Source organism: Neltuma alba, unplaced genomic scaffold, assembly GCF_004799145.2.
Source record: "Neltuma alba isolate B1F8T4 unplaced genomic scaffold, ASM479914v2 tig00013029_pilon, whole genome shotgun sequence".
Taxonomy (NCBI): Eukaryota; Viridiplantae; Streptophyta; class Magnoliopsida; order Fabales; family Fabaceae; genus Neltuma; species Neltuma alba.
In genome coordinates this window covers 90,161-116,345 of record NW_021637376.1, presented here as the reverse complement: position 1 = coordinate 116,345, position 26,185 = coordinate 90,161, and the positions used below count along the sequence as shown (strand labels likewise).

The following is a 26,185-nucleotide window of genomic DNA, read 5'->3' as shown; positions in this document are numbered from 1 at the left end:
AATTCCAAATTAGACATTTATAATATAACCCTGCGTTTGTAACTAAGATTTCCATTTATGGGTGTCTCAATATGTATCAGCAAATCATTTTCTTAGATTTATTTTTTGAGAAATTAATTATGATTAATTTGATATTTGTAATAGTAATATTTACAATTTTTTAATAAATATTTTTTCAGTAAGTTGTAAATCCAAAATCCTTGTTTTTCCTTAAACTCTACGGAGAAAAGTACTCAAGTTGTTGGAGGAAACAAGAAAAATGTTATATTTATAAACGAAGGTAAAGCAGAACATTATTAAAAATGAAAAAAAACTAATAAGAAATATGGCCAAAATTATTAAAAAGGTATTTCCCAGGCATTGACAATTTATACCGTTTTAATTTAATTTTACAGGTATCTTTATTTTTTCTCTTAAAAAAATTTAAATGAGTTGGGTGGTTAGGGTTAGGTATCTTTATCGTTATTATATAAATAACTAATTACCAGTGTGAATATGTATTTTTATTGGCATAATATGTGGATATTTGTTAACTAATCAATCATATATTGAAAAGTTAGTATGAGGACCAGGTTGATTACTAGACTTGTTTCAACCAAAAAAAAATAAAAAATAAAAATAAAAAAGCCAAATTGTTTGAAGCTTTTTAACGAGAACTAAGAAAGTCAAAACCGATGCATCCTATTTTAATCACATGCAATCCCTCATGACGCTTGAACGATGGTTTCGAGTTCTAGCCATTTAAATTAGATTTGATTAGATTTTGAGTTTTCTACAATTATTAATTAGGATTGGATTTCTTATTATTTGTTTCCTATTCAATGTACTCAATTTATTTCCTATTTTATACTGCGAGGGTTGATGTTTGAATTTCCCATTTTACATATTGAAACACCATTTCCCTGTTGGCCCAAAAAAAAAAAGGAAAGGCGAGAGGGAAAAAATCCCTTTTTCTATTCTATGCCTACTAGTTTATTTCCTAATTTATACAGTGGTTAGTTGTTTGGGTGTCGTTTACTAGTATCACTTCCTTTATTTTATTTTAATCCTAAAGATAATACTCTTCGGATCCTACAAAATAAGTCTCAAATTTAGGATCAGATTGGTACCTTAATTTATTTTATCTTTCATGTTTATAATTTTTTCCTAAATTATTTCTATTGATCTTACATATTAACAGAATTTTTATCACGAGATAATCCTAACACAAATTATAAAAAAAATGTTTTAGGAAAACATACACACATCTTTTATAGATAATTAATTTAATTTAATTATTTTTAAATTTTTATAAATTAATTGTCTAGTTTCTATATTGAGGATCAGGAAAATAGCTTGTAGTTTGCATATTTGAATTTAGTTGAAAATAATCCTCGTAATCTAATCTAAATCTGATTAAAATCTCGAATTTCATGTCTATGTAATTTGCTTTACTTTTCTCAATGTCATGGCTGATTACTTATAACAAAGTTATTATGGTGATTAAAATCGTATCCCACAAGTATAGGAGGCTTTCATCACAAGATCTTGTTACTATGAGAATTTCCCTCAACGTCATCACTAATCACTATTCACTAATTATTTATAACAACTGCATCATCATCAGAATACATGAAAATTGCTTTGTCGTAGTCATAGAATTGCGACTATACAGGCATAACTTCATTATTATGATACTTCAGAAAATTTAACATGCTCACCACAATTTTGGCTAGAGCTGTGAATAAGGGTCAGTTCGGTCCTAAAAGGCTAACCCTTGAAGGGCCAGGGCCTAAAAGGACCGGCCCTTTAAAGCCTACATACTTTAAAATTATCCAATTATTAAAGCCCGGCCCTTGGACATGCGAGCTCAGGGCTTAAAAGAGTTGGCTCTTTTATGTTATTTTTTAAATTTTAAATTCTTTTTAATTATTTTAAAATAAAAAATAAAACAACAAAACTTCTAAGATTTTTTATTCAAATTATAAATATAAGTAAAATAAATTAGTGGTGTATAGACAAAAGTAAATGCCAATAAACTATTTTCCAAAATAAAAAAATCAAAATCTAACAAAACACAAAAAACAGAAAGATAAAATCCTAGCAGTTAAAGATTAACAATATCAACATCATTATTATCTTTATCTTCATTTTCATCAGTATCATCAAGATCAGGAATATTTGATTGTTCTTTACTACAAGTGAGCTCTCCTTCAGTGATAAAAATATTAAGGTTTTTGTCCTCACTTACCTTATCTAAAATAAAACTATACAGTAGTTATAAGTACAAATAAGAGCCTGAACATTTGTTCGAATAAGAAAAGTTTTACACTTTGTTAAGATATGTAAACCGATGGTAAATGAAGATCTACTAGCTATTATGGTGATTAAAATGTTAAGAATATCAGCTACCATTCTTGAAAGAATTGAAAATTGATTTTAATTGTTCTTCCACAAATCCAAGACATCTAATTCTTTTCAATTATCTAGCTTGAGTATTGATTCTTCTAAGTATTTTTCTAATTTAAACTTATTCATAAAAGACTAATCTATGACTTCATAAATATATTCATAATAATAAAAAAATAGGCGGGCTTAAAAGGGTTAGCCCTTGGCCCTAAAAGGTTGGCTCTTTTATTTTTGAACCCTATAGGACTAGGCCTTTTAAATCCAATTTCTTTTTAAACCACCTAAAATACAAGCCCGGCCCTCCACTTAAAAGGGGTTAAAAGGGTTAGCCCGATAGGCTTGGCCCGTTTTGACGGCTCTAATTTTGGCTAAATGATTACATTTTTTTATTTAAAATAATTATATTCAAAATATTATTAGACACTAAATATAAATTTTAATTCGTTACGTATCCCGTGATTGCATTATTTTAGTTTATCAGTGTACTTTTCTTTTCACCTTAAAGGCTTGGGCCTATAGGTCCTACTCATCATTTTCAAGGCAATTATAAAAGCCCAGCGCTTCAAACAATACGAGATCAAAGGTACGCGTTGTTTTTTTGCACAAAAGTTTAATGAATTTTAGGATGCAAGAGTGTGAGAGGTTAGGATTAGAATAAGATTATTCATAGACCTTCTTAAGAACTCAAGTTTTCAAGATGAAGTAGCTTTTACTGTAAACGAGGAGGGCAAAAAACATTCAAAAGAGAAGAATGGGCTCCAGAGCATGTATAACTCAGAAAACATTGAGCTTCAAGGATATTGATCATTATCTCTGAAGAGTTAGCAAAATATTTCGTGCAAGCTATGCCAAGATATGGCAAAATAAGATAGCTGTTCACTTTCAACACACCAAAACTGTTTAAATTCTAATAAATATGGAAATTTTTTGGAAAATTTCATTCGGCAATAAGAAGCGTTATCCCACTAGGTGGGAAACATGTCATTCCTTCATTTAAAGAAATAAAACAAAATAAAACTGCAGCAGGAAGATTGAATTTGATAATATATATTCTGACCCCACAGTTCAACAGTTCAATTGATCAACATCGATTCGGAAAACGTAATCTTCACCTTCTAACTCTTCATGAAGTAGATTAAGAGGTGGCGTTTCAAACCTCTTGACAGGTATATCCTCATATAATGATCTCCGTCCCTAAAAAGAGTTTAAGCTATCATGGGTTAAACATAAAACATATATAAAGAATATTGAACACAAGCATGTAAATCGCAATCCTGACCAAACTGTTGAGCATAACCATACTCCAAACCAGAACAAGAATAAAATCAAGTTGACCGAGCTAAACCCTCAGAGTCCCATTCTAATAATTACTTCATGAGTTTTCAAATTCGTAAACCATATGTAATGCGTCATTAGAAATTAGGATATTTAAGTGATAAATAATTTAGGATTGGAAATTAAGTTATCATATGCATTCTTTACTTCTTTTTTCTTTTACTATAAGAAGAATGAAAGGTAATCTATTTACATATGTTCCTAATATGAGGATACACAAGGGAGCTCATAAAGACTAACCTTCTTCAACACGTAGACAAAATAATGAAAAGTTTCACCAAAGGTGATCCACTCAACAGACCAGCTAAAATCTGGAGCATTGAATATAGGACGCCTAAAATGTGGCTGTCAAGCACTTAAATTAGATCAGAATCACAGAGAAACACATTATTATTTAAAACAAAAAAAAAAGAATTACAGAGAAAATCGTTTAAAAAGACACAAGACATAGCAATTCAAGCTTGAAACCTGGCCAAAGGTTATCGAGATAAATATGCCATCTGGTTTCAATACCCTGTGAACACCTTTCAGCATGGCCATAACATTTGATATAGTTTCAGGCTTCGGATTCCACGGATCACCGCTGTCCACGAACAATACATCCTTCAAAAAAGATACCATGTGCATATTGACTATTGAATCAGAGACTCAATTATCAAGAAATTATATTTTTTGGTATAATAAAGAAATTATAATTAACAAGCTAGAATATCAAATCAGAATTCTCTTGAAGGCTAAAGGAAAATAATTTGACTTAGTTTTACCATAGTTCCTTTCTCAATAACTACATCAAAACATTCATCACCAAATGGCAGCTCCAGCATGTCGGCTTGCAGCACTTTTATGTCTAATCAAAGAAATGGCAATAGTAAAACACGCTCAAATTAAGTAGGATGAACTAAATTGCAATAGTTATTATGTTGATCCCCATTAAAATAAGCAAAGGAAATAACATAAGATAAATTTCCATCGGTTTGGTTGGAGGGAATTTGGATGGAAGAGGAGGGATCTTGATCTCCTCCCTTCATTTGGTTATAAACAATAAAGGGAAGCTACAAAGGAATCTGAATTCTATCTTCAGGATAAAACTAGATTATAATCCCTAGGGCTAAAGAGAATCAAACAGACAGATGATCCTTTAAACACTTCTTACTTTGTAAGACGTAATTCTACAATAATTGATAGGTCTTTCAACACTCCCCCTCGACTAAAAGATCAAATTTCAGTTTGTTACCAACAAAACCAACTTGAAGACTGAATCAGAACAAAACTTAGACACAGCAAGTCACAGGCTCGCATTCGTCTACTCCCATCCCAAATTTCATGGATTTAACTTTCATAAGCAACACCCTTGACATTCTCCCAGCTGCTCTCTTTGACCATACAGTCTAAAGCAACAACTCCTCCCAGAATTATTCAATCAACAAAATCTAAGAAGTAAACCAATATTCAACTTCATTCAATTACATTCAGTCACGAGATGGACAAAGCAACTGAATACACCTCACTTAGGCCTCTGCCATGAAAGATTGATATTATTTTTCAAGAATAATATTCTATCCAGGAGTGACAAAGTGCCAATAGCTCACTAAAACACTTGTAGCAAGGTCAATTACCCACTCATCATAGCTCCTGCTTGGGAGAAATTTCATCTAAGAAAAATTTGATACTCAGACTAAGAAGGAAGCATGAAGTAAAATTACCTGGATAATTGGGTATGTATCCGATGGGAATCCAACACTGGTATTATGTTAAATATGAAAATAATCTCCTAAAGAAGGAGTGATTACGGTGAAAGACACTAAAAATGAAACAAAAGAACCCTCTCACATACAAAGCTCACAAGCAGTAGGGGGAAAAAAGCAGAGAGAAAGAGAAAACATAACAATACTCAGAAAGACCTTTCCCACCCCAAACCATCCAAGAGACCAGACACCAACCTCAACTCACAGAGGCACTATCCCCTTCCCTCTCACACGCCTCAATACCCATTTAATAGATCTCTCCTATCACACACATAGACTCTCTCCTTTCTCTCACGCACACACTCATCCAGCTCAGCACACTCACACCCCAAGTTCCACTCACAGCACTCAACTTTCTCTCCTCTCTCTCTCTCTCTCTCTCTCACACACACACACACACACATCTCACTGCACTCACATCCCAAGTGCCACTGTCAGAACCCAACTCTCTTTCTCTTCCCTCTAGCCAGCCCTTGCACTCTCTTTTGTCTTCATTCTCTTCTCATAGGCCTTGAGACATTCAAGCCTGAAAGTTATGGATCCATCAGTATCTCAATTCTCAAGTAAAAGAAAGGCTTCTATGCATGCAGGATTCTAGGCTGTGTTCCAGGCAAATAACAAACTAACCTTTGAATCCCCGGGAAAATAACCGTTTTTGCATCTTCTCCACTACAACAGATGACAGGTCAATGCATGTTATGTTGGTTACCCCATCCTTATACAACTCTTCACACATTTGTGAATTTCCACATCCAAGCTCCAGGACCTGCATGATTGTCATATTGCATCAAAAGAAGAAAAGGGGACAAGCAATATTACTCCCAAATAATGGGACTGGGATCATTTATAAATTTAATAAAAGCCAACTATTGAACAACAAACAGAGGGGAAAAAGCTTTCTTCTCATAGTTCACATTCAACTATTATCTAATTTCTTTCTCTCCCTGATTTTATGGTTTCACCTTCACCTCTCTCGGATATCTGATCTGAATAATCATCTCTGTTAAGATTTTGAAGAACACCTGAACTTTTACCCGCTATGTCAATATGCTTCACAGCAGTAATGTCTAGATGAGGTGAGCAAAATGGTTAGTTGTAATTGTTAGGCAGAAATTCCACTGATAAATAATCATTTACAATTTCCTCTCCTTGGTTAGTTTTTTGGCATATTATATTTGGCATCTTCAGAATAGAAGAAGGGTTTCTGTTAAAACCTGAAAGCATATCAACAATTTATCATATGTTGATAATGACAGAGAAACAGATCAACAGCTTCTAGCAGACTAGCAGCATATGATTTATGATTTATGATATACTTCAGGCTCTAACTTTTCATCCTATTAACTATTTTTGTTCGAGCGTACTACCCACCCCACTATTCATGTCCCGTTTTAAAACGAATTAATCCAACTAGATGTCATTAAAGATCCCATTTTCATGGAAAGAATGGTTTAATCTCTGTCAAAAAGTTTCCTTTTTCCAAGGCAGGTGCTTCATTTATTTATTTGGTAAAAAGAAGCTTTTATGTTTAGTCATGCAGTCGTGCGCTCTCAAGTTATTATCTAGATTCTTATTTGTTCAGAGTGTTCTTTATGCTTATAATCGTGGTAAAAGAGTTGCGTCAAATACCAGAAATATCCAAGCTCAGATAACTAAATCTTAGCACAAATGATTCAGGAAGGAGCAGTAAGCATAACTCATGAGAGAAAAGGCATTACAGAGGAATGAGAAGTAACGTGGGCTTGAATGAGGTGTCGAAAGTGGGAATAATCCTTGAACCACTCATACTGCTCCTCCTTGGAGAATCTCTCGTCCCTAAAAGCACAAAAATACCGAGAAGCATAAGTTATGTTAAATTCATCAGCAAATCAAAGTTGAGAAGAAAGCAAGCGTTGTTACCAGTAATGAGGATCCAGGTACGCCAGAACAGATGACGGCTCTGGCTGCGCCACATTCATCCTCTCGCTCGTGGCCATGGAGACGTTCAATCGAGCTTCTCCGGTTTCCGCGTTGTTCTCTTTCGTGGAATCCAAACCTACGTCAGTCTTTTCCTCTTTTAACCAAAAAAAAATCATTTCATTTTTGTGTGTTTAGATTGGCAACGGTAAATAGTGCTTAAAAAAAAAAGAAAGATTGACAACGGTAAAAATAACTTTTTTTTTCAATCTGATTTTTATAAAATTCAAATTAGATAAAAATCAAAGAGTGATTTATGTTTAAATTAATTTTTATTCAAAAATCTGTTTAAGAAAGGAAAATTTGGGGATAAATATCTCATTGAGAAATTAATTAGCAAATAGGACCTAAGAACTTTGTGTAAGTGAACTTCTGTTGTGTGTAAGTGATCTTCCATTTTTGTGCAACTGATCTTCAGTGTGCATGCAAGTGATTTTCTATATGCGTGCAACCGATCTTTTATGTGCATGCAACTAAGCTTTCGTGATGTGCAACTGATCTTCTTAGGGTCCCATTTGTCAATTAATTTTTCAATGGGGTATTTATCCCCAATTTTCCTTTTAAGAAACTAATTATTAATAAAAAAAAGTTAATTTAGATGTAAAATAATTAAAAAAACAGAAATGTGATTAAATAATACATATTTAATATTAAATGTATATAATGTGACAATTACAAAAAAATATTAAAAATAAATTTATTATAAATAATTAATTAATTTATTGTTGAAAAACCAAAAATACTAAAATATTTAATTAAATATATTTAATGGATAAATATATATAAATTAGAAACCATATAAATATAGTGTTTTTAAAAAATGATTTCGTTACTCAACAAAAGAATGATTTTATTAATATAAAAATGAATTTAAGGGGTTGGGTTGAAAAAACAGATGATGCATTCTCTTTCCTTCCTCACTCATCTTCTGAAACCTATTTTTTCAAACCTTTGGTGGAGAAGTCAAAGGCAAGAAAATGGAGCTTTTGAAAAAAAATATAACTTTTAGAGCATAAACCCATTTATTTCTATAACCTATTCAAACATGTATTTTAAACATAAGTTATTTTTTTTCAACTTTTTTTGTGGAGAAATCAGTTGAGGAGCTCCTAATGTCATCCCAAACACACCCTTACACCCCTAATCATTGAGGGGTATTGCCAAAATAAAAATATGAAAAAATCTGAAAATTATTAAACACTAAATTAGTAATTTCCATAAAAATGTGTTATTATATTCAAGTTAAGTGTGGTGAAGTCCTATTAAAATGTAAGAAAAAATTCTGATTTGAAATTTAGTGATTTTTATATTTCTTTTTTTTTTGGAAAATTTTCTCATAAAAATAAGGTATAAGTAATATTTTAAAAATAATTAATTTTTACATATATACTTAATTGTTATTTTGTTCTTTTTTTGGCGTCAACGTTATTTTGTTCTTTGTTTATTCCTATTGTATATATTGAAATGTATACAAATACATTTTCTATCGGCATTTTTGTGTTAATACAACAACCATGTAAGCTCCACAGTTGTTCAATTATGGATTACTCATTATTTATTATTCATGAATAGTAGTATAACTTATTATAACATTTATATTTGATGTTAGATATTAATATTGACATATAGACAAAATATTTATCTCTTCTTTGCCTTTGTATAAAAGCAACAACTTCAGATGGTCCAATCAAAATTTCCGTATGAGGCGCTTATTATGCTCATGTGTATTATTTTGCTCTCTCTTTTTTTTTTTTTTTAAAATTAGTGTGGCCCATTTAAATGTTGGTTGACATGTGTACTTTGACTAAATTTCCCGAGTCAGGTTATCTTATAATTAAATGATAAAATTTATATAACACTTTATTCATAATTAATTTGTCTGTTCAAACATCGTTATTAAACTAGTACGTGGTTGTGGTTGATCTTGGTTACATCTTATCCAACGAGAATATTTTTAAGGGAAAATCACACCTAAGGGTTTCTGCGAAAACGTATTTGGACTTAAGTACCCCAATTCCGATAAGTCACACCAAAGCACTTTAGACTTTAGCTGGGCAGACAAATTGTTTATAGCAAAATGCCTATGGAGGAAATAAAAATAATAATAAAGCTACAGACAATACATTTATAAATTACAAAAATTTATTTATAAACTATAAAGTATAAACAATATCCTTGGAAAAATGTGAATTTTAATAATAAAATAAACATGACAATTTTAAGTTTTAGATGACTTGCAAATAAGTTTTCATGGTTTAGAAATCTAATAATATAAGCTACTACCTCTAATCCTTACTATAAGAGCTAATTTGATATTTAATTTTGTTCTAAATATAAAATATAATTTATTCTGTCTCTCGTATTTATTTATTTTTTTAAGATAATCCTTATAGTAGTTGTATATGTTAAGTGTTTCATCAAATGGTAATTTTAGCTAATACACATGATCAGTAAGGGTATTTTAGTAAAAACAACACATATTTATTACAAACAATTAACTTAATTAATCTTTTTAATTTATTTAAATTAGTCAACTAACCCTTATATTAAAAACTAAAGGTAGTATAATAAACTAGTGTTCTCAATGATTTATTGTTGTTGTTCATTTCATGATTTATTAGTGAATCACACATAATTTATAGCTAAATTCTAGTTTTTTCAGTGCAATTATTTTAGACCTCCATAATTTGTAAATAAATAATTGCATATAATTTATAACTAAAATTTCATAATTATAATTGCAATTACATCGTATACGTTGAATTTAATTATGAATACATCGTCAATAATTATGATCCATAATTGGGAGTCATGTACCATTTTGTTTTCTTTAGAGATATTTTCCTTTTAAAAAAACTAAGGATCAGGGTCACTTAAGATAATTTCATTAATGCAGGGCTACAAGTGTAAATATGTTTCTACTTATGGCGTTCAGGGTGATTTTCCCATTTTGCAAGTACTTACTTATTAAGTAATCAGCTGGAGATGGATCATATTCATAAATGTGCGCCAAAGTCGACTCCATGTCTTCATCTCTTTCTCGTTCTACTGCTTCTGAGCAATTTCTAAGTTCTAACTAACTTCAAGGTGTTTGATTCCGCAGCCGACACTGTTTTGATCGTGTTGTCACATTGTAAATAAGATCACTCACTAACTTATTCCTCAATCCTTGCCGCTCAATCCAAGTATGAATCTTCTTGTTTTCTGGATGATATGGCTTGTTTGGGAATTTATTATCATTTGACTCGTAGATTAAAGTTGGATAGTGATTAATCATTTAATTAATTGTACTTTAATTGGCTCGTCTGAGATTTCTTCTATAAAATACATACATTAACGTTGGTTACCTTTATATCAGAATCTTCGGATTGTTGTTTTCTGCGCCGAAATATTGTGCATTTTCCTGCGTAATTTCCGGTCTGAGCTGAAGAAACTTGTGCTTCTTGAGCTCACCATCTTTTCTTCTTCCTTCTGGGGAAATCGTTGCTTTGCGCGTTGAAACACTTTTAAGAGAGGGATAATCCTAGAGAGAGAAGGCACATTCCTTCCCGCGTTTGCCTTTTCATTCCCAAAACCATCATTTTGTTTTCTGAAGCGTGCAAGCGACTCTATAATCTAAACCCCGTCACATTTCTTGGCCCTTATCAGTTCTGTATCTAACCTCGAAGATTTTTGCTGGTTAATCTTGCCCTTCAAGCTCTTCATCCTGCTTTATATTACTTTCCTTATTTCAGAAACAGAAAGCCCATCGATCAGCTTCAACGATTTTCTCTGTCATCATCCCGGAGTATAATCTTTTTCTTCGTTAATCACTTCCGAGAGGTTCGAGCTTTTAAAGGATCTCTCCCTGGATCTGATTGCTTTAGTTGGTTCATTTCATTATCGATATTTCTTGCGTCCGTCTTTGATGATTTCATTGTCGTAATAGCATTAATTGGTATGTTCAAATAGGCTGTTCATATCCTCGTGCTTGCTGGTTTAAGACTCCTATCGTCAGATTTATTATTATCGAGAGCTGAACTTAGAAATTGAGTTTTGCTTTATCTGATAAAGGGGTTCTGAAACCTGAATTGATTCTGATTCTTCTCTTTCTTTAATTAGATTTGAATTTATCGAAGCAATGGGAAGCTATATCAGCAAGAAGATGCCTGAATCGTCGTCTGTTATTATTGATCCCCCTACTGATATGCAATACGCAACTGAATTGAGCTCTTACGAAGCTGTCTGCGAGCTAGATGCTGATTTGCAGTCATTTGACGCTACCCTGCATGCTAGAACAAATCATGTTATAAATACTCTAGCTGTTGGTGTGGAACTCCGATCCCTTTCCTTCGATTCTCTTAAACAAATCACAGAATGCCTTTTGGAGATGAATCAGGAAGTGGTGAAGGTGATATTGAACTGCAAGAAAGATATATGGAAAAGCCAGGAACTCTTTGAGCTGGTTGAGGAATACTTTGAGAATAGCTTGCAAACTTTGGATTTCTGTACTGCATTAGAGAAGTGCCTCCAGAGAGCTCGGGACAGCCAATTGCTTATTCTCGTGGCCCTTCAACAGTTCGAGGAGGAGACCAAGTTGCCTGGGAACTGTTATGAGAGGACATTGCAGGAGCTGAAGACTTTCAAGGCAGCTGGCGATCCTTTCACTGAAGAGTTCTACCAGATCTTTCAGTCTGTTTATAAGCAACAGATAGTTATGCTTGAGAAGTTGCAAATACGAAAACAAAAGCTTGATAAGAAGTTCAAACACGTACATACTTGGAGGAAGGTCACTGGTTCAATATTTGTGGCCACATTTGCTGCTGTTTTGATCTGCTCAGTTGTAGCTGCAGCCATTGCTGCTCCACATGTTGCTGCTGCTCTAGCTGCTGCCGCTGCCATTCCAATCGGATCAATGGGAAAATGGATAGACTCACTGTGGAAGAACTATGAAAATGTATTGAAATGTCAGAAAGAATTGCTAAGCTCAATGCAAGCTGGTACCTTTGTTGCCATAAAGGATCTGGATAATATCCGGCTACTGATTGATCGGTTGGAGATCGAAATTAAGTCCCTAATTCAGAATGCAGAGTTTGCCATTGAAGTAGAAGCTGTGAAGGAAGCAATAGAGGAGATCAAGAAGAAGCTGGGAGTTTTTATGAAGAATGTTGAAGACTTGGGAGTCCAAGCTGATACTTGCAGTCGTGACATTAGAATGGCAAGGACTGTGGTTCTGCAGAGAATCATAAAGCATCCTCAAAACTGAAGCCCACCTTCCGTTTGTTCTGCAGAGAATCATAAAGCATTCCTATTTGTAATTAATTCATTGATGTTGACATATATTCGATCTGCAGAATTTATTCATTCTGTTAGTTGAGTAGCCAGCTGAAATTTCTTGTTCTTTTCAACCAACAGTATACCGATTTATGTATTGATTTAAGGATTTTGATTTGATTGTGACCTTTGGTTTTAATTCTTGTTCCCAAGAGATAAAGCACGTTTGTGACTCTTCATACTTGCTATCTTGCTTCACCAGTTTGGGTTTTGACGGAGTTGTGCTGTTTGACGCATCGTATTTATATAAATTCTTTTCCTTTTATCTCGTTTAATCATTGTCTTGCTGCCAGAGTTTCTTCATTGTTTTAGCCTGTTGCATTAATTTTGCTTCAAGCGAAATAACTCTTTTAGCTTATAATTTAAGCGATGTATCCGCCAACATTTATCTGGTATCCTTCTTATCTGCTAATTTGTTTGACAAAGATCGGCAATTTAAAACCTATAAGCTACAGGCAAGTCAAACATTATTTTGGCAAGCAATAAATTTAAGAAATCAGATTGAAATTACAAATTATAAGAAACTTTAAATTTTCGGAAAATTATTTATTTTAAAACTATCTTTATCTCCGTAATTCCATTCAATTTTTAATGTAATTCCAGTTCAAAAATATGTAATTATGTTCTCATAGTTTAAATTGTTTTTAATTTGTTGGCAAAAAAATTGTTTTTAATTTAGTTCTAATTATTAAATATTAAATTTTTTCATAAATGTGAGTTAATTTTTTTTCTACTCTCTATATTTTTAAAATTTTTTAATCATGAATTACCCATTCATGATCATAGTAGCAAGATAATACTACCTCCGGTCCTTAATGAAAGATCCTGTTTGACTTTTATTTTGGTCCTAAATATAAGACCCCAATCCACTTTGTCTCTCATATTTATACATTTTTTTCCAAAGTAGCCCTTCTAACAATAATAGTTCTAGTAAATATACTTGATTAATAAGGATATTTTAGGAAAGACAACACCTATTTAGGATAAATTACTAACTCAACTTACTTCCTTAATCTTTTCAAATTAATCAACTGACTCTTATAATTAGGATCGGAGGTAGTATATTATTAATTACATTAACAAAGTTTAACATATCTTGTGAAATTTAATAATAAAATTCAATTAATTCTATATCTCTATATAAAACATAATAATAAACTTGTAGATTTTGTTTCCTATTACATAATTGCGCCACTATGGGCTCATAATCCCATCTTAAAAATGTTAGTCTTAGATTATGTCTTCTTTAAAAGGCATGATTTTTTTTTTTTAACTTCTTTAACTTTAAGATATATATTTACTCCTTTATCTTTTTAAAAGGTCTCAGTTTTGTTCCTTAGTTTTAAAAAGCATAGTTTTAGTTCTTTAATCATATAATTATTAGTTTTAAATGATTTTTTTTTCTGACAATCATAGTTGTTTTTGTTTTGAAAATTAAACTTAATGTATAGATATATGAAAATGTTTTATCAATATCCGATATCTCAATATTATCATTTTTTTTGTTAACAATGTGAGAATTAAAATATTAAAAATATACTTTTAAAGTTGAGACTCTAAAATAAAACTTTGTATAAAGTCGAAAGACTGTCCAATATATCAAATTAACTTACTATAGAATTAGTGATGGAACTACAAAGTTGTAAACAAATTATTAAAAGCTCACTTCAAAGATGACGAGTGGTGATCATCTCTGTTAGAAAAATGGACTATACTCAATTTATATGTTCAAACGATTTGTGCTGCATGCAGAAAATTTCTGATGTACCTTGTCTTATTATTATTGTTCCTACCAATAATCCATACAAGAACAAGATCCTTCTTTGAAGTGATGGAAACGATTTCGATCCCTTACGACTATCACCCTCCCATAAATCTTGGACAACAACTTCGTTGCGGTATGACAATCATTACAGATTCGAAGGTTCTTCACTATTCGTATTGGAGTGCGGGGAGCTGTGCTTATAAGACCAAATGCCATAGCCAACTTTTCACTATGATAATTTAAAGCCGTTTCTTTCTCTTCCCCATCTATGTCCTGCAGCACAGAAGACGTATCTGGTGTGTATCCAGCATTTTCTAGCTTTTCTCTCATCTCAGCTATCATTTCATAAATTTTCTCAGCTTCCGGGTGTGCCTTATCTCCCATTACAAAGTCATGAACTGAGCCATTCACTTCAATGGATGTGGTACCTGGTTCTTTCCTAAGGCCCACGTCCTTCATAGCTCTCCTTATACCAGCAACATCATCCCATCTTTTTTCTGCAGCGTATATGTTCGACATCAGAACATTATAACCACACTTATCAGGTTCTAATGACAGAAACTGTTTTGCAGCCCATTCCCCAATTTTGAGATTTTTGTGGACTTTACATGCAGCAAGTAGAGATCCTAACACAACCATGTTTGGCCTCATGGGCATGCTGTTAATTAGTTCCTTAGCCTCATCAAGTAATCCAGCTCGACCAAGAAGGTCTACCATACAGCCATAGTGCTGGACCTTTGGAACTAAATTGTATTCATGGACCATTTTCTGAAAGAGTTTCTTCCCTTCCATTACTAGTCCAGCATGGCTACACGCATGAAGAACTCCAACAAATGTGGTGTCACTGGGGATGACTCCTAGTCTTTCCATTTCTGTCAAGAGTTCTAATGCTTCCTTTCCATGACCGTGCATCGCGAAACCTGATATCATGGTGTTCCACATTGGCATGTCCCTGTCAGTGGTTTTAGTAAACAGCTGATAAGCTGCATCTACGTCTCCACACTTAGCATACATGTCCACCAAAGAAGTTTCTAGAATCCTATCTACTTTAATTTCTTGCTTGTCCATATAAGCATGAACCCACTTGCCCATTTCAAGGGCTCCAGCTTTTGCACATAGCAAAAGGAGATTAGACATGGTCACTTCATTTGGTCTTATTCCACAACTAGTCATCTGGACAAAGGCGTCAAAAGCTTGGTCTATACAATTGGTTTGTGCATAAGCTGAAATCAAAGCTGTCCACATTGTTAAATCTTTGTCAGCAATGCTATCAAAAACAGATCTTGCGCTTCTGAAATCGCCACATTTGCCGTACATATCAATCAGACCAGTAGCCAGAACCAAGGAAATGTTAAACCCGTTTCTTAGAGTGAATGCATGCAACCACTTGCCAAGTCCTAGAGCTCCTATGAATCCGCATTCTTTGTAAAAACTCAGCATTGTAATCTCATTTGGAAACAGACCCTCTTTTAGCATATTGGTAAATAGTCTGACAGCTTCATTTAAATGATCGCAATGAATGCATCCTGCAATTATAGCAGTCCACGAAACTATGCCGGCCTCAGACAACCTGTCAAAGAGCCTTTTTGCATAAGTTATAGTATTACATTTAGCATACATGTCTATTAAAGCAGTTGTTAGAGGAACTCCAGATTTCTCATAGTTCTGATTCCTCACCACATAAGCATGCATGGCTTTACCCAATTTTAAATCTGCACATTCTGCGAAGACATCAGTCATGTTTATCATTGCAGCCTCACTAGGTTTAATTCCCCTAGCATGCATTTCTCTTAGAAGACTCAATGCTTCGTCATACAGCCCACTTCGACTATAGCTCCTAATCACTGTACTCCAAGAAACAACATCTCTATTCACCATTTTATCAAACAACAGGCGTGCAAGTTTCAGGCTTCCACACTCACTGTACATCTGGATTAAGGCATTACAAACAAAAGCGTCCGTATCCCATCCATTTTTCACCACAAAACCGTGTATCTCTTTTCCTAGTAAGATCGAAGAAATTAGGCAGCAAGCTTTGAGTACAGATGGTATGAGGAAATTGTCCACTTCTGAGTCAGTTCTACGCATATGGGTATAGATTTTCACAGCTTCTATGGGGCAACTGTTCTTGATATAAGAGGTTATTAGGAAACTGTAAAGCGATAAAGGACTAGAGTAACTACGAAGTGCAGTAAAAGGGATTTGATCACTGGAATTGAAACAGGTTTTGATCAGGTGGGCATGGATCTCCTGGGTTTCTTCTAGATTGGGATGCAGTTCATAGTGGGAGGGAGAAACGTTTGATGGGAATTGAATGGAATTCAAAGGGGGAGAGTGAGAAGGCTTTGGAAATTTCTGAATTGGGGAAGGTAGGAGAGAAGCAGAAAGGTGAGAATTTCTTATGAACATCGCAAGGCTGAAAATTGACAGGGAGATTTAACCTATAAGACACAAGTATTAGAACCACACTTCAAATTACACTAACATTTGGACACTACGTGTTTGTTACAGCAGCGTTTCATGCTGGATTGGAAGAAAGAGAATGCTTGTTGAATCAGATTGTGGTTTGGATTCAAAAGGGAATTGGAATAATATCATTCTCTTTCAGACGCGAGTACTATTGGCAAGGAAGAGTGAGGAGCATTACAGTTTGGTTTAGTGGGAAATGGATGCAATGCAAGTTTATGTGGTCGTTCAATAACCCAGTTAGATAAGGCTGATGATAATTGTTGAAACAAAATAAAGATTCTACCGCCGGAAAAAAAAAAAAAAAGGTCCCACCGAGATTTGAACTCGGGTTACTGGATTCAGAGTCCAATGTCCTGACCACTAGACCATGGGACCAGCGATGATCATCATTTCTATTCTTCCACTTATCTCATTCAAAGTCATGTTCACACATAAACAAATTATGCGGTTTTTGTCACCAAAAAGTAGTATATATTTGAAAATTGATTTTCAAATTAAAATTATGTGATGTAGTTTTGGTGCTCCGAATACAAATTTCGGTTTAGTTTTTTAAGTTTAATACGCATTTGTTTGTTTCGATTTATTTTTAAACATATACAGATGTGAAAAATGTATTTTTAAATATATATTATTTGATTTTTTTCCCAATTGATTATTCGGTATTAGGATATATGAATATGAAAAATATGTTTGTTTCAGACATAATTTTAGTTCAAAATAATTATTTTTTACATGGTTATATTGTAAATCATGATATCATATATAATAACTTAGAATTTGACAATATTATTGCTAGTGTGATATTTACTAATTTTTCTAATAATTCTAAATAAAATCCTTCTCATATGCCATTTGTCTTTTTCTAAATCAATGTTTTGCTATTGTTATAAGATCATTTTAGTTTGTAGACTCGAGATATTTTTGCACCGGTGTTTTCTTCCTCTATATAGAGAAGAAAGATGTCATGCTCAAGAATATCAAGATAGAGGTTGCCAAGCTAAATATGTTAAAGAGCTTTTTAATTTCAAACATTCCTCATTAAGAATGAAGATTGGGCATCGTTTCAGAGTATTGAAAGCTTGATTTCTAATTCTAAAATTAATGTCGCCATATTAGCCTTCAAGACATCTTCTAGTGATGGTATGTTATGCTATTCATAACTATATACACAAGTGGAGACAATGTAATTTGTTGTCTACAGAATGAGAGAATATAGATTCGATATAAAGTGGAAGATTTAACCATAAACACAAATTTAGAAATTTAAAGTTTGGCAAGAAACACAAATGTAAAAAATACAAGTTATAATCTGGATAACTAGTAAGACTATTTGATCAAAGCGCAATAAAGATGTTAGCATATTGTTATCAAATTTCTACTAGGATATGATTAACTCATTGTAATTCTATGAATTAGATGTTAATTGATATAATTATTGTCACGCCTGAATCTCAATCTTCTCATAAAGGGAAGAATGAGGAATCGTCACTAAAATTTTAAAAAAGTAATTTTGAAAACTTAAAAAAATATGGTCTGTAAAAACCAGATAGGGTTTGGAAGTCAATTTTGTATGAGAAAGGTGTTAGGCACCCGGCAACACCTTTTCAAGAGAAGATTACCCTAAGTCAACTACTTAAAATTAATATTGCCTTTTTTTTCAATATTTTAATTACCCTAAAAATATAAAGAACAATGAAAAGGAAAACATTTTATTTGTAAAAATAAGAGCAAAAATAAAGGGAAAAAATAAATTTATTTGCAAAGCTGGACTTGGCTTGGAATAAAAATCTAGGGCCTACGTAGTCTTTAGAGTGATCAAAGCCCATGTAGTTTGGGAGTATAAATGGGTGTCATTTTGTTGGTGTTTTTTTAGAAAAAATTTTTATTTAATTTATTAAAAAATTTTTGTGGGTTTGCATTTTTATATTTGATAAAAACATTTCTTTTATCTTTATTTAAAGAAAAAGAAAGCTTTTTGAAAAACTTTTGGATTAAACTTCTTAAGAAGATTCCAATAATCTCACACGGAAATTAATTAATTTTGCTTGAGAAGGTTAACCTCACATGACATAAAACCATTTTGAAAATTTGTTTATTTCTTTTTAAAACATCTCAGATTAACTTCATGAGAAGACTCCAGTAATCTCACACAGAAGAAGAATATATTTCGCTTGAGGAGGTTCTAAAAACCTCACACAACCTAAAACCATTTTGAAAAACAATTTTTCTTTATTAATCATTTTGTTTAAAAAAGGAAGCTTTTCTATTTTTCAAAATCTATTTACTTGCAAAAGGTGAACCAAGAAAATTGAGGAGGAGGAGAATTCTAAGAGATAAAAACATGATACACAAGACACTAGCATGTTCATGACACAACACAAGATGATCTTAAGATATGATGAAGAGTAAACAAAATGAAGAAAAAAATCAAAAAAATAATAGAAAGAAGAAAAAGCTACCTATCAAGTATCAAGGCAAGATAAAAAATAAATAAATGAAAAATAAAATAAGGCAATGTCCACATCCCATATAAATGAATAAAGGCCATCTGGTTATGGACAATAAACAATATACTTTAAATTTATACAAGCCTCCAGGTATGTCATGGCTATCTTGAATAAAAGTCTCACTCCCCCACCCTATAGGAAAGTCTTTTAATAATTAATATGATATCATAACATGAATTATTTCCCTACCTTCTCATTTGCCTCTTTTCACTCAAAAATTCTTGTTTGTCTCCTTTCAATCCTTACTATCCTATTCATAGGCACCACTTAGGTTTTCTCAATTTTTTTTAATTTTTACTTTTTAATTTTCTTCAATTATGACTCATAATATTACCTCATATTTAATCATTAAATCTTGATTTTTATTTTTATTTTTATTTTATTATTATTTTTACCATTATGACTCCAAAAGATATTTCTAAATTGAAGAGTCAATCATTTTAAGTGTGGGGATTTTGATTTTGATTTTGATTTTTTGAATTTTCTTTTGTTTATGGGTTTAATCTTATTTGTTTGTGCAGCTATGCCAGTAAAAAAATTAAGAGGCAAAAAATTGACAATAATGCTACTATGTCGCAATCAGAAAGTTTGAAGAAATTTGGTATAATTTATTTTAGCTGTTCTTACTTTCAAATAGATTAACTTTGTGGTAGTTTCAGTATTTGATGCATTTGAAAGTAATTTAGGATGAAAGTATTTATACAAGGTTATTGGGCTTAATAAGCCTAAGGCCTTAAACTCATCTCTTCATCATCAAACATATTATTAGTATTGTGATAATCATTACTCTCATTGTCATTAGGCTTTTAGTGGATTTTAGTTGTGTTTGATTGCATATTAGATTATGTCATAAGAAAATTATTTATTTTGATCTTCAAATATCTCTCACCTTCAAAGAACCAAAATGAAAATATAGCAAATATTTTTTTATTATGATAATGAAAGAAGACCGAACAAGATAATCATCACAAACTCTAATTAATTATATTTATCCTACAAGTGGTATCAGAGAAGATGGTATCAGAGTGAGATTATTGGTTCAAATCCCCCAAATTTATTTTAATTCTTTAACAAAAGGTTGATGGTTCTTTTTTCTCTTTCTTTGTTTCACAATTCTATAAAATTGAATAAGCAAGTTTGAATTCTCTAGATGTCTTTTGAAAAACCATACTATTATAATGAAACTCACTATCATCTTATATCCTAAATACATATTCTTCTTAAATTTTATAAAAAATCTACTTTTTTTGTTTTATTTGTATGTAATAAAAAGCGTAACATATATAAACATACTAGATATACATCTCCTCAAGCTTTTCATTTTTTATCTTTTCTGTGCCGAAAAGTGCAGAGAGTCTTCAAGAGCAGAGTGATTATCATCACTCTTCATCTTCAAGAGCTATTCTGCCACTTCAGTGGGAGTGACATGGGTAGCAATTGGCTTCTCTTTAATTTGTGAAAAGAGAGTGATGCCTGAGTAAAAGGTAATTAAAAACAAGCTGCCTAAACACAGAGGGAATGCAATATGACATATGGATGTAAAGGTGCATGCAACCTGGACGCGCTAATGTAGGGTCAAGCTTCTCCTTGTAGTTGGTGGTGAACTCTATAATTCTCTCGCCTCCACAGCTTGATCATAGCTCATCCATGAAATTCAATAGCCCCCTGAGTGTCACCTGTTAAGCCAATGAATTTGTTAGGAAGTTGAGCTGGTGATCACAAACCAAATTGTAAGGACTAAATATGTGTAGTTAATAGGGATATTTGAAGAATAAATTATAAATCATGAATATTATAGATGGAAACTTTCTTAACATGTGTAGTTAATAGGGATACTTGAAGAATAAATTATAAATTTGAGAGACTCATATTTTGGACACAATGACTCAATCTCTCACATAATATGATCTTGTCATTATATTAATATAATTTAAAGATTTTATCATTAATATTTTAAGGTAAGCCCAATAAATTCAAATTCAATATTTTGAATGCTCGATCCGAATTCCCAAATAAATTCATCTAAGAATTTGTTTATATCTTCTATTTCTAATTACGAAATTCAATGATTAAGTGATTGCATATAAAAAATTTAGAAGATAAATTCTAAAACCTTATTCGTGTCCTTCCAAGCTAAAAAACTTTATTTATTTAAATTATTTGTTTATAAAGGCTATTTTTCAAAGGATGTGACCCAGATGGTATCAGGCAAAGATCCTGTCCTGTCCAGCCTTGCCATGTACATCACTACAAATTTGCGTGAGCAGTTGCGAGAACGACGAGGTTGGGATAAGCACAATGAAGGGCTAGTGAAGCAAACGTTCTGGAACCTTCTAGACAAAGCTTGAAGTCTTGCTACCTTGTTGTCTCCAAGAAAAGATAAGATGCGGTGAAGAATGTCATCCAATAAGTCGCTAACTAAATCTTTTTCTTGTGCTTTTACTCTCATTGTGTGTGTATGCATACATATACCTGCAAATAATGAAAATTCATCGGTCCTTCAGAATTTTGATCTATAAATGAGGAAAAAAATGTCTTTATTACATAAAGTGGCACTAATCCAATTAATTTCATAATTCGACAGATAATTTGCTTTCATTGTATATATGACTTTATTTGCAATTAAGGGGGTGTTTGGGGTAACCAAAGGTACTTTTAAAAAGTAATTTTTTACAAATTGAGACAAATTCATTCACATATTTACTTCGTATATCATAAAAGCATTTTTAAAACTATGGTTTTCTTTCTACTTAAACACTCCCTAAATATAAAGTTGTGCTACATGACTACAAAGCATGATTATAAATAAGGTTTTATAATTAATTAGAAGTGGAGGGAGTAATAAAAGAGAATAAGGACCCCAATGTTTATAAAGTTGTGCTTTGTGACTACAAAACATAATTATAAATAAGATTTTATAATTAGGGCTAAAAAAAGTAATAAAAGGGAATAAGGACCTAAATGTCCATAAAGCAAAGTTGCGCTGCGGGACTACAAAGCTAGGATCCAGAAATTAACCGAGAACCAAAAGCGAAAAGATTGAACTTACAGTCCCCGCCAATGCCAGAGTTGGAAAGGGCATTTATTATTATGAGTTTAGAATCAAATAACCGAAAAGCAGGATTTCATATCAGTTTTGGATCAGCCAACTACTGCTATAATGAATCTGTATATTGGATCGTGATAAAAGTTGGGAAAAACACAAGAAATTGGAAATGGTAGATATCTAATCAAAAATGCCAACTTGACCAATTCTAATTCTATATATCTATCCATAAACATTCAGTTTATTTGTAAAACCTTACCTCCCTTCTCCAGATGAAGATGATACGACCACGGGTGGGCAACGGGAGAGAACGGCGAGTTGTGTGAAGGAAGATAATGGTATGCACTATATATACACATACATATACATATATGTATTTTAAGGGTGATTTGCGCATATAAAAGTGATACAAAAAGATCGGGGAAGATTAAAAGATATGTTATCACTTGTTTGGAGGAATGAGAAAAAATAGGAAGAAAAAAAAAATTAGTAAAATCACACTAACAATAATATTCTTATATCCTAATTTATTATATCTCATATCATCATTTACAATAAAAATATTTTGAAGTAAAATTATATCTAAAAGAAAAATATCTTCATATTCATATATCTTAATATCAAATAATCAATTGAAAAAATAAAATAATATATATATTTAAAAATATATTTTTTATATTTATATATGTTTGAAAATAAATTGAAAGAAATAAGTGGGGATTATCTAAATTTACTGAGTTAACGCTGGAAAAAAAATTGCTGAGTTAACATTTTTTTAATTAAATGAGACTAATAGCGTCAAGTTTAACAAACTAAAAATAGATTTTACAAATTTGAATGACTAAACTTAAATTTGAACAAATTTAGAAGACCAAACATATACCCAGCCCCAAACTAGATGGAGAATTGCAGATAATTGAGATACAGAGTTAAAAGTGAATTAAAAATTAAAGGACTAAAAGATTAATTTTTCATTGATTATAAATGATTTCATTTCACGATGCAAAGGTTTACAAAAAAAAATATTACTAAAAAACATTTTTTAGTTGAAGCAAACATCATTTCCAAGCTGTCTTTTTTTTCTATTTAATTCTAAATATAAAATCTACTTTGGAATTGAGTTTAGGTTAAAAGGGTAAGATTTTAATTCGACTTATATGTTATATTTATTTTTTTAAATTAATTTATCAAATTTATAAAATAATATGTAATCAATTATTTACTAACATTAAGAAGAACAATGCAAACTACATATATATATATATATATATTTATATATTAGATCTCGGATTTTAATTAGGGAGAATGGTTATGAAATCTTAAATAAGAAATATAATTAAAAAAAAGTTTTACTGACAATGACACTTTCAGAGTAGTAAATGATAATTTCTCACTTGTTATTAAAACTTATTGATAATTATTTTTTTTGAACCTCATTATAATTCTCCTTTTTTTAATTAGATTTAGATTTGATTACAATTAAGGATTTTTTTTCAACTAATAACAAATTTTTTTTCTTAATTCTCATCTTCCTAATACTACCTCCACTCATTAACGTAAGACTTAATAGAAGATTCAATTTGGTCCTAAAAATATAAGATCACAATATATTTTGTCTTTAATATTTATTTATCTATTTTATCCTTAAATAATTTCAATGGTGATTATATATATTAACAAGTTTTTATGAAGAAGTAATGTCTATACACATAATTAATAGAGGTATTTTAGAGAACACAATATCTATTTAACTTTCTCTCTTTCTTTATGATAATTTTGACCATGCAAGAAAAACCAAAATGAAACATGACTTTGTTCGTTTGCTATAGGTTCCTATTGCTAGGGTTATTCAGATATTTTAGGGATTTTCCAAATCTTATTTAATTACTTCATAGCATTTTCAACCCGATATAATGATGATCTAACAGCCTCTGATTCGAAAATGCCAGATTAGAAAGAAACAATATAATTTACTACTTTGGATTCTTAATATAAGATCTTGTTTGACTTTTATTTTGATCTTAAATATAAGATCTCAATCCACTTTTCTTTCATATTTATACTTTTTTTTTTAAGATAGTCCTTTTAACAATGATAGTTCTAACCAATACACTTGATTAGCAAAGATGTTTTAGGAAAAACAATACATATTTATTACAAATAAGTAACTTAACTTCTTTTCTTAATCTTCTCAAATTAGTCAACTAGCTTTTATAATTAGAATTGGAAGTAATATATAAAACTAATTAATAGTAGAGGTGGGAGTAACATCTCTCAAAGCCATGACTTCAGCCACTAAAATCGTCTCTTTATCATCAAACATATGAATGGTTATTGTTAATCTCATTGTCATTAGGTATTTGGTGGAGTTCAGTTGTGTTTAATTGCATATCAAATTACATCATGAGAAAATTATTTATTTTAATCTTTGAATATCTCTCACCTTCAAAGAGCCAAAATGAAAAGATGGCAAATAATAGACCCCAGCAGATCCAACAAATAACCCACATTCACAAATGTTACTTTGTAATATACTAATTCTAGTGGTCACAATCCAAGTAAAATTAGTTGTAGCAAAGAAAGAAATATCATATGGGTAATTCATTCATATAAAAAAGTAACGAAACAACGGCTATTCTCAAATAGATCCACACAGGGTTTTTTCTAGTTATAGTTATTTGCTTTGATTCATTATTTGGCAGCTCTACTCCCAAAACAAAAAGGGATAGACTGATTCTTGTTTGCTCCTCAAAATCCAATTTTGGCCTGCGGTAATGTAATCAGGATTTAATCTCCTAAATTCTTAAATCCTCCTAAATTCTTTTTTTCTATGAAAGGGAAAGTTTTGTTCTAAATTCTACCTCATTCCAGAAAATCTGGAAGCACCTCTGCAACCTTCTTTCCCTTCATTGGTCTTTCCCTAGCGCTCTTTTTTTTTTTTTTTTAAATTATGATGATAAAAGAAGACTGAACAAGAAGAGCATCACAAACTCTAATTAATTATAGGGATAATCAATCTCTAAGTCTTATAGTTTATCTGATTCTTAATCAAGTCCTTATAAAAATTTTTTCTTTTTATCAGATTTTTTTATTTTCACGTGTTTTTAATTAGGTATTTTTATTTTTTTTATCAGGTCCTCATGGTTTTACTTATTTTTTAATTAGGTCCTTTGAAGTTTTAAAAAAATTATTTATTAACTTTATTCTGCAAACTTAATTTTATTTTTAATTAATAATTAATATAATTATTTAGCAATTAATAAATAATCATGATAATCAATTATACTTAACTATAAATCAATTATAATTATATTCTAATTTTAGAAAATTGTATTCTTATAATTTGAATTTTATAGCTATAAAAATTAGAATTGAAAAATAAATAATATATATGTTTAACTAAAAATTTAAAAGAATATTAACAGCATATTATTATAATAAGTTATTATTTATAGAATATTATTATTTATAGACAAAAGAATAAAAACTACAAGGACCTAATTAAAAATAAGGTAAAACAATAAGGGCCTGATAAAAAAAATTATAAGGACCTTATTAAAAACATGTAAAATTATAAGGATCTGGTAAAAAAAAAAAATTATAAGGTTCTGATTAAAAATCAGTTAAAACTATAAAGATTTGCATATTAATTATCCCTATC

The 26,185-nt window shown here is 31.3% G+C and overlaps 3 protein-coding genes and 1 non-coding gene across 5 annotated transcripts; 1 reads left to right on the top strand and 3 right to left on the bottom strand.

Moving 5' to 3' along the window:
* Nucleotides 1-3,417: 3,417 nt before the first annotated feature.
* On the bottom strand, nucleotides 3,418-7,543 carry LOC114733702 (EEF1A lysine methyltransferase 4). Its single transcript, XM_028921197.1, has 7 exons — nucleotides 7,368-7,543; nucleotides 7,187-7,283; nucleotides 6,096-6,234; nucleotides 4,488-4,570; nucleotides 4,192-4,326; nucleotides 3,964-4,068; nucleotides 3,418-3,582 (listed from the first exon to the last, which is right to left on the bottom strand). Exons 1-7 carry the CDS (start codon nucleotides 7,541-7,543, stop codon nucleotides 3,454-3,456), a joined length of 864 nt encoding a protein of 287 aa, XP_028777030.1. The 3' UTR covers nucleotides 3,418-3,453.
* Nucleotides 7,544-10,467: 2,924 nt separating this feature from the next.
* Nucleotides 10,468-12,855, top strand: LOC114733707 (UPF0496 protein At4g34320). Of its 2 annotated transcripts, none has more exons than XM_028921203.1 (2): nucleotides 10,468-10,609; nucleotides 11,526-12,855. In XM_028921203.1, exon 2 carries the CDS (start codon nucleotides 11,545-11,547, stop codon nucleotides 12,667-12,669), a length of 1,125 nt encoding a protein of 374 aa, XP_028777036.1. In that variant the 5' UTR covers nucleotides 10,468-10,609; nucleotides 11,526-11,544; the 3' UTR covers nucleotides 12,670-12,855. The 2 variants fall into 2 exon arrangements, with proteins under 2 accessions (XP_028777036.1, XP_028777038.1); XM_028921205.1 differs by lacking the exon at nucleotides 10,468-10,609 and adding an exon at nucleotides 11,145-11,246.
* Nucleotides 12,856-14,411: 1,556 nt separating this feature from the next.
* Nucleotides 14,412-15,990, bottom strand: LOC114733711 (pentatricopeptide repeat-containing protein At1g08070, chloroplastic-like). The gene is made up of 2 exons (XM_028921208.1): nucleotides 14,472-15,990; nucleotides 14,412-14,428 (listed from the first exon to the last, which is right to left on the bottom strand). The coding sequence occupies exon 1, from the start codon at nucleotides 15,976-15,978 to the stop codon at nucleotides 14,527-14,529; it is 1,452 nt and encodes a 483-aa protein (XP_028777041.1). The 5' UTR covers nucleotides 15,979-15,990; the 3' UTR covers nucleotides 14,412-14,428; nucleotides 14,472-14,526.
* Nucleotides 15,991-17,274: 1,284 nt separating this feature from the next.
* On the bottom strand, nucleotides 17,275-17,346 carry TRNAQ-CUG (transfer RNA glutamine (anticodon CUG)). Its single transcript has one exon. It is a non-coding gene; the product is annotated as a tRNA-Gln (tRNA).
* Nucleotides 17,347-26,185: the final 8,839 nt, after the last annotated feature.

Coding starts and splice junctions, on each gene's coding strand:
- LOC114733702 (XM_028921197.1), bottom strand. CDS start 7,543: ATGATTTTTTTTTGGTTAAAAGAGGAAAAGACTGACGTAGGTTTGGAT. Junction 7,284..7,367: donor TACCTGGATCCTCATTACTG/GTAACAACGCTT, acceptor TTGTGCTTTTAG/GGACGAGAGATTCTCCAAGG. Junction 6,235..7,186: donor ACGTTACTTCTCATTCCTCT/GTAATGCCTTTT, acceptor ACAATCATGCAG/GTCCTGGAGCTTGGATGTGG.
- LOC114733707 (XM_028921203.1), top strand. CDS start 11,545: ATGGGAAGCTATATCAGCAAGAAGATGCCTGAATCGTCGTCTGTTATT.
- LOC114733711 (XM_028921208.1), bottom strand. CDS start 15,978: ATGCTAAAAGAGGGTCTGTTTCCAAATGAGATTACAATGCTGAGTTTT.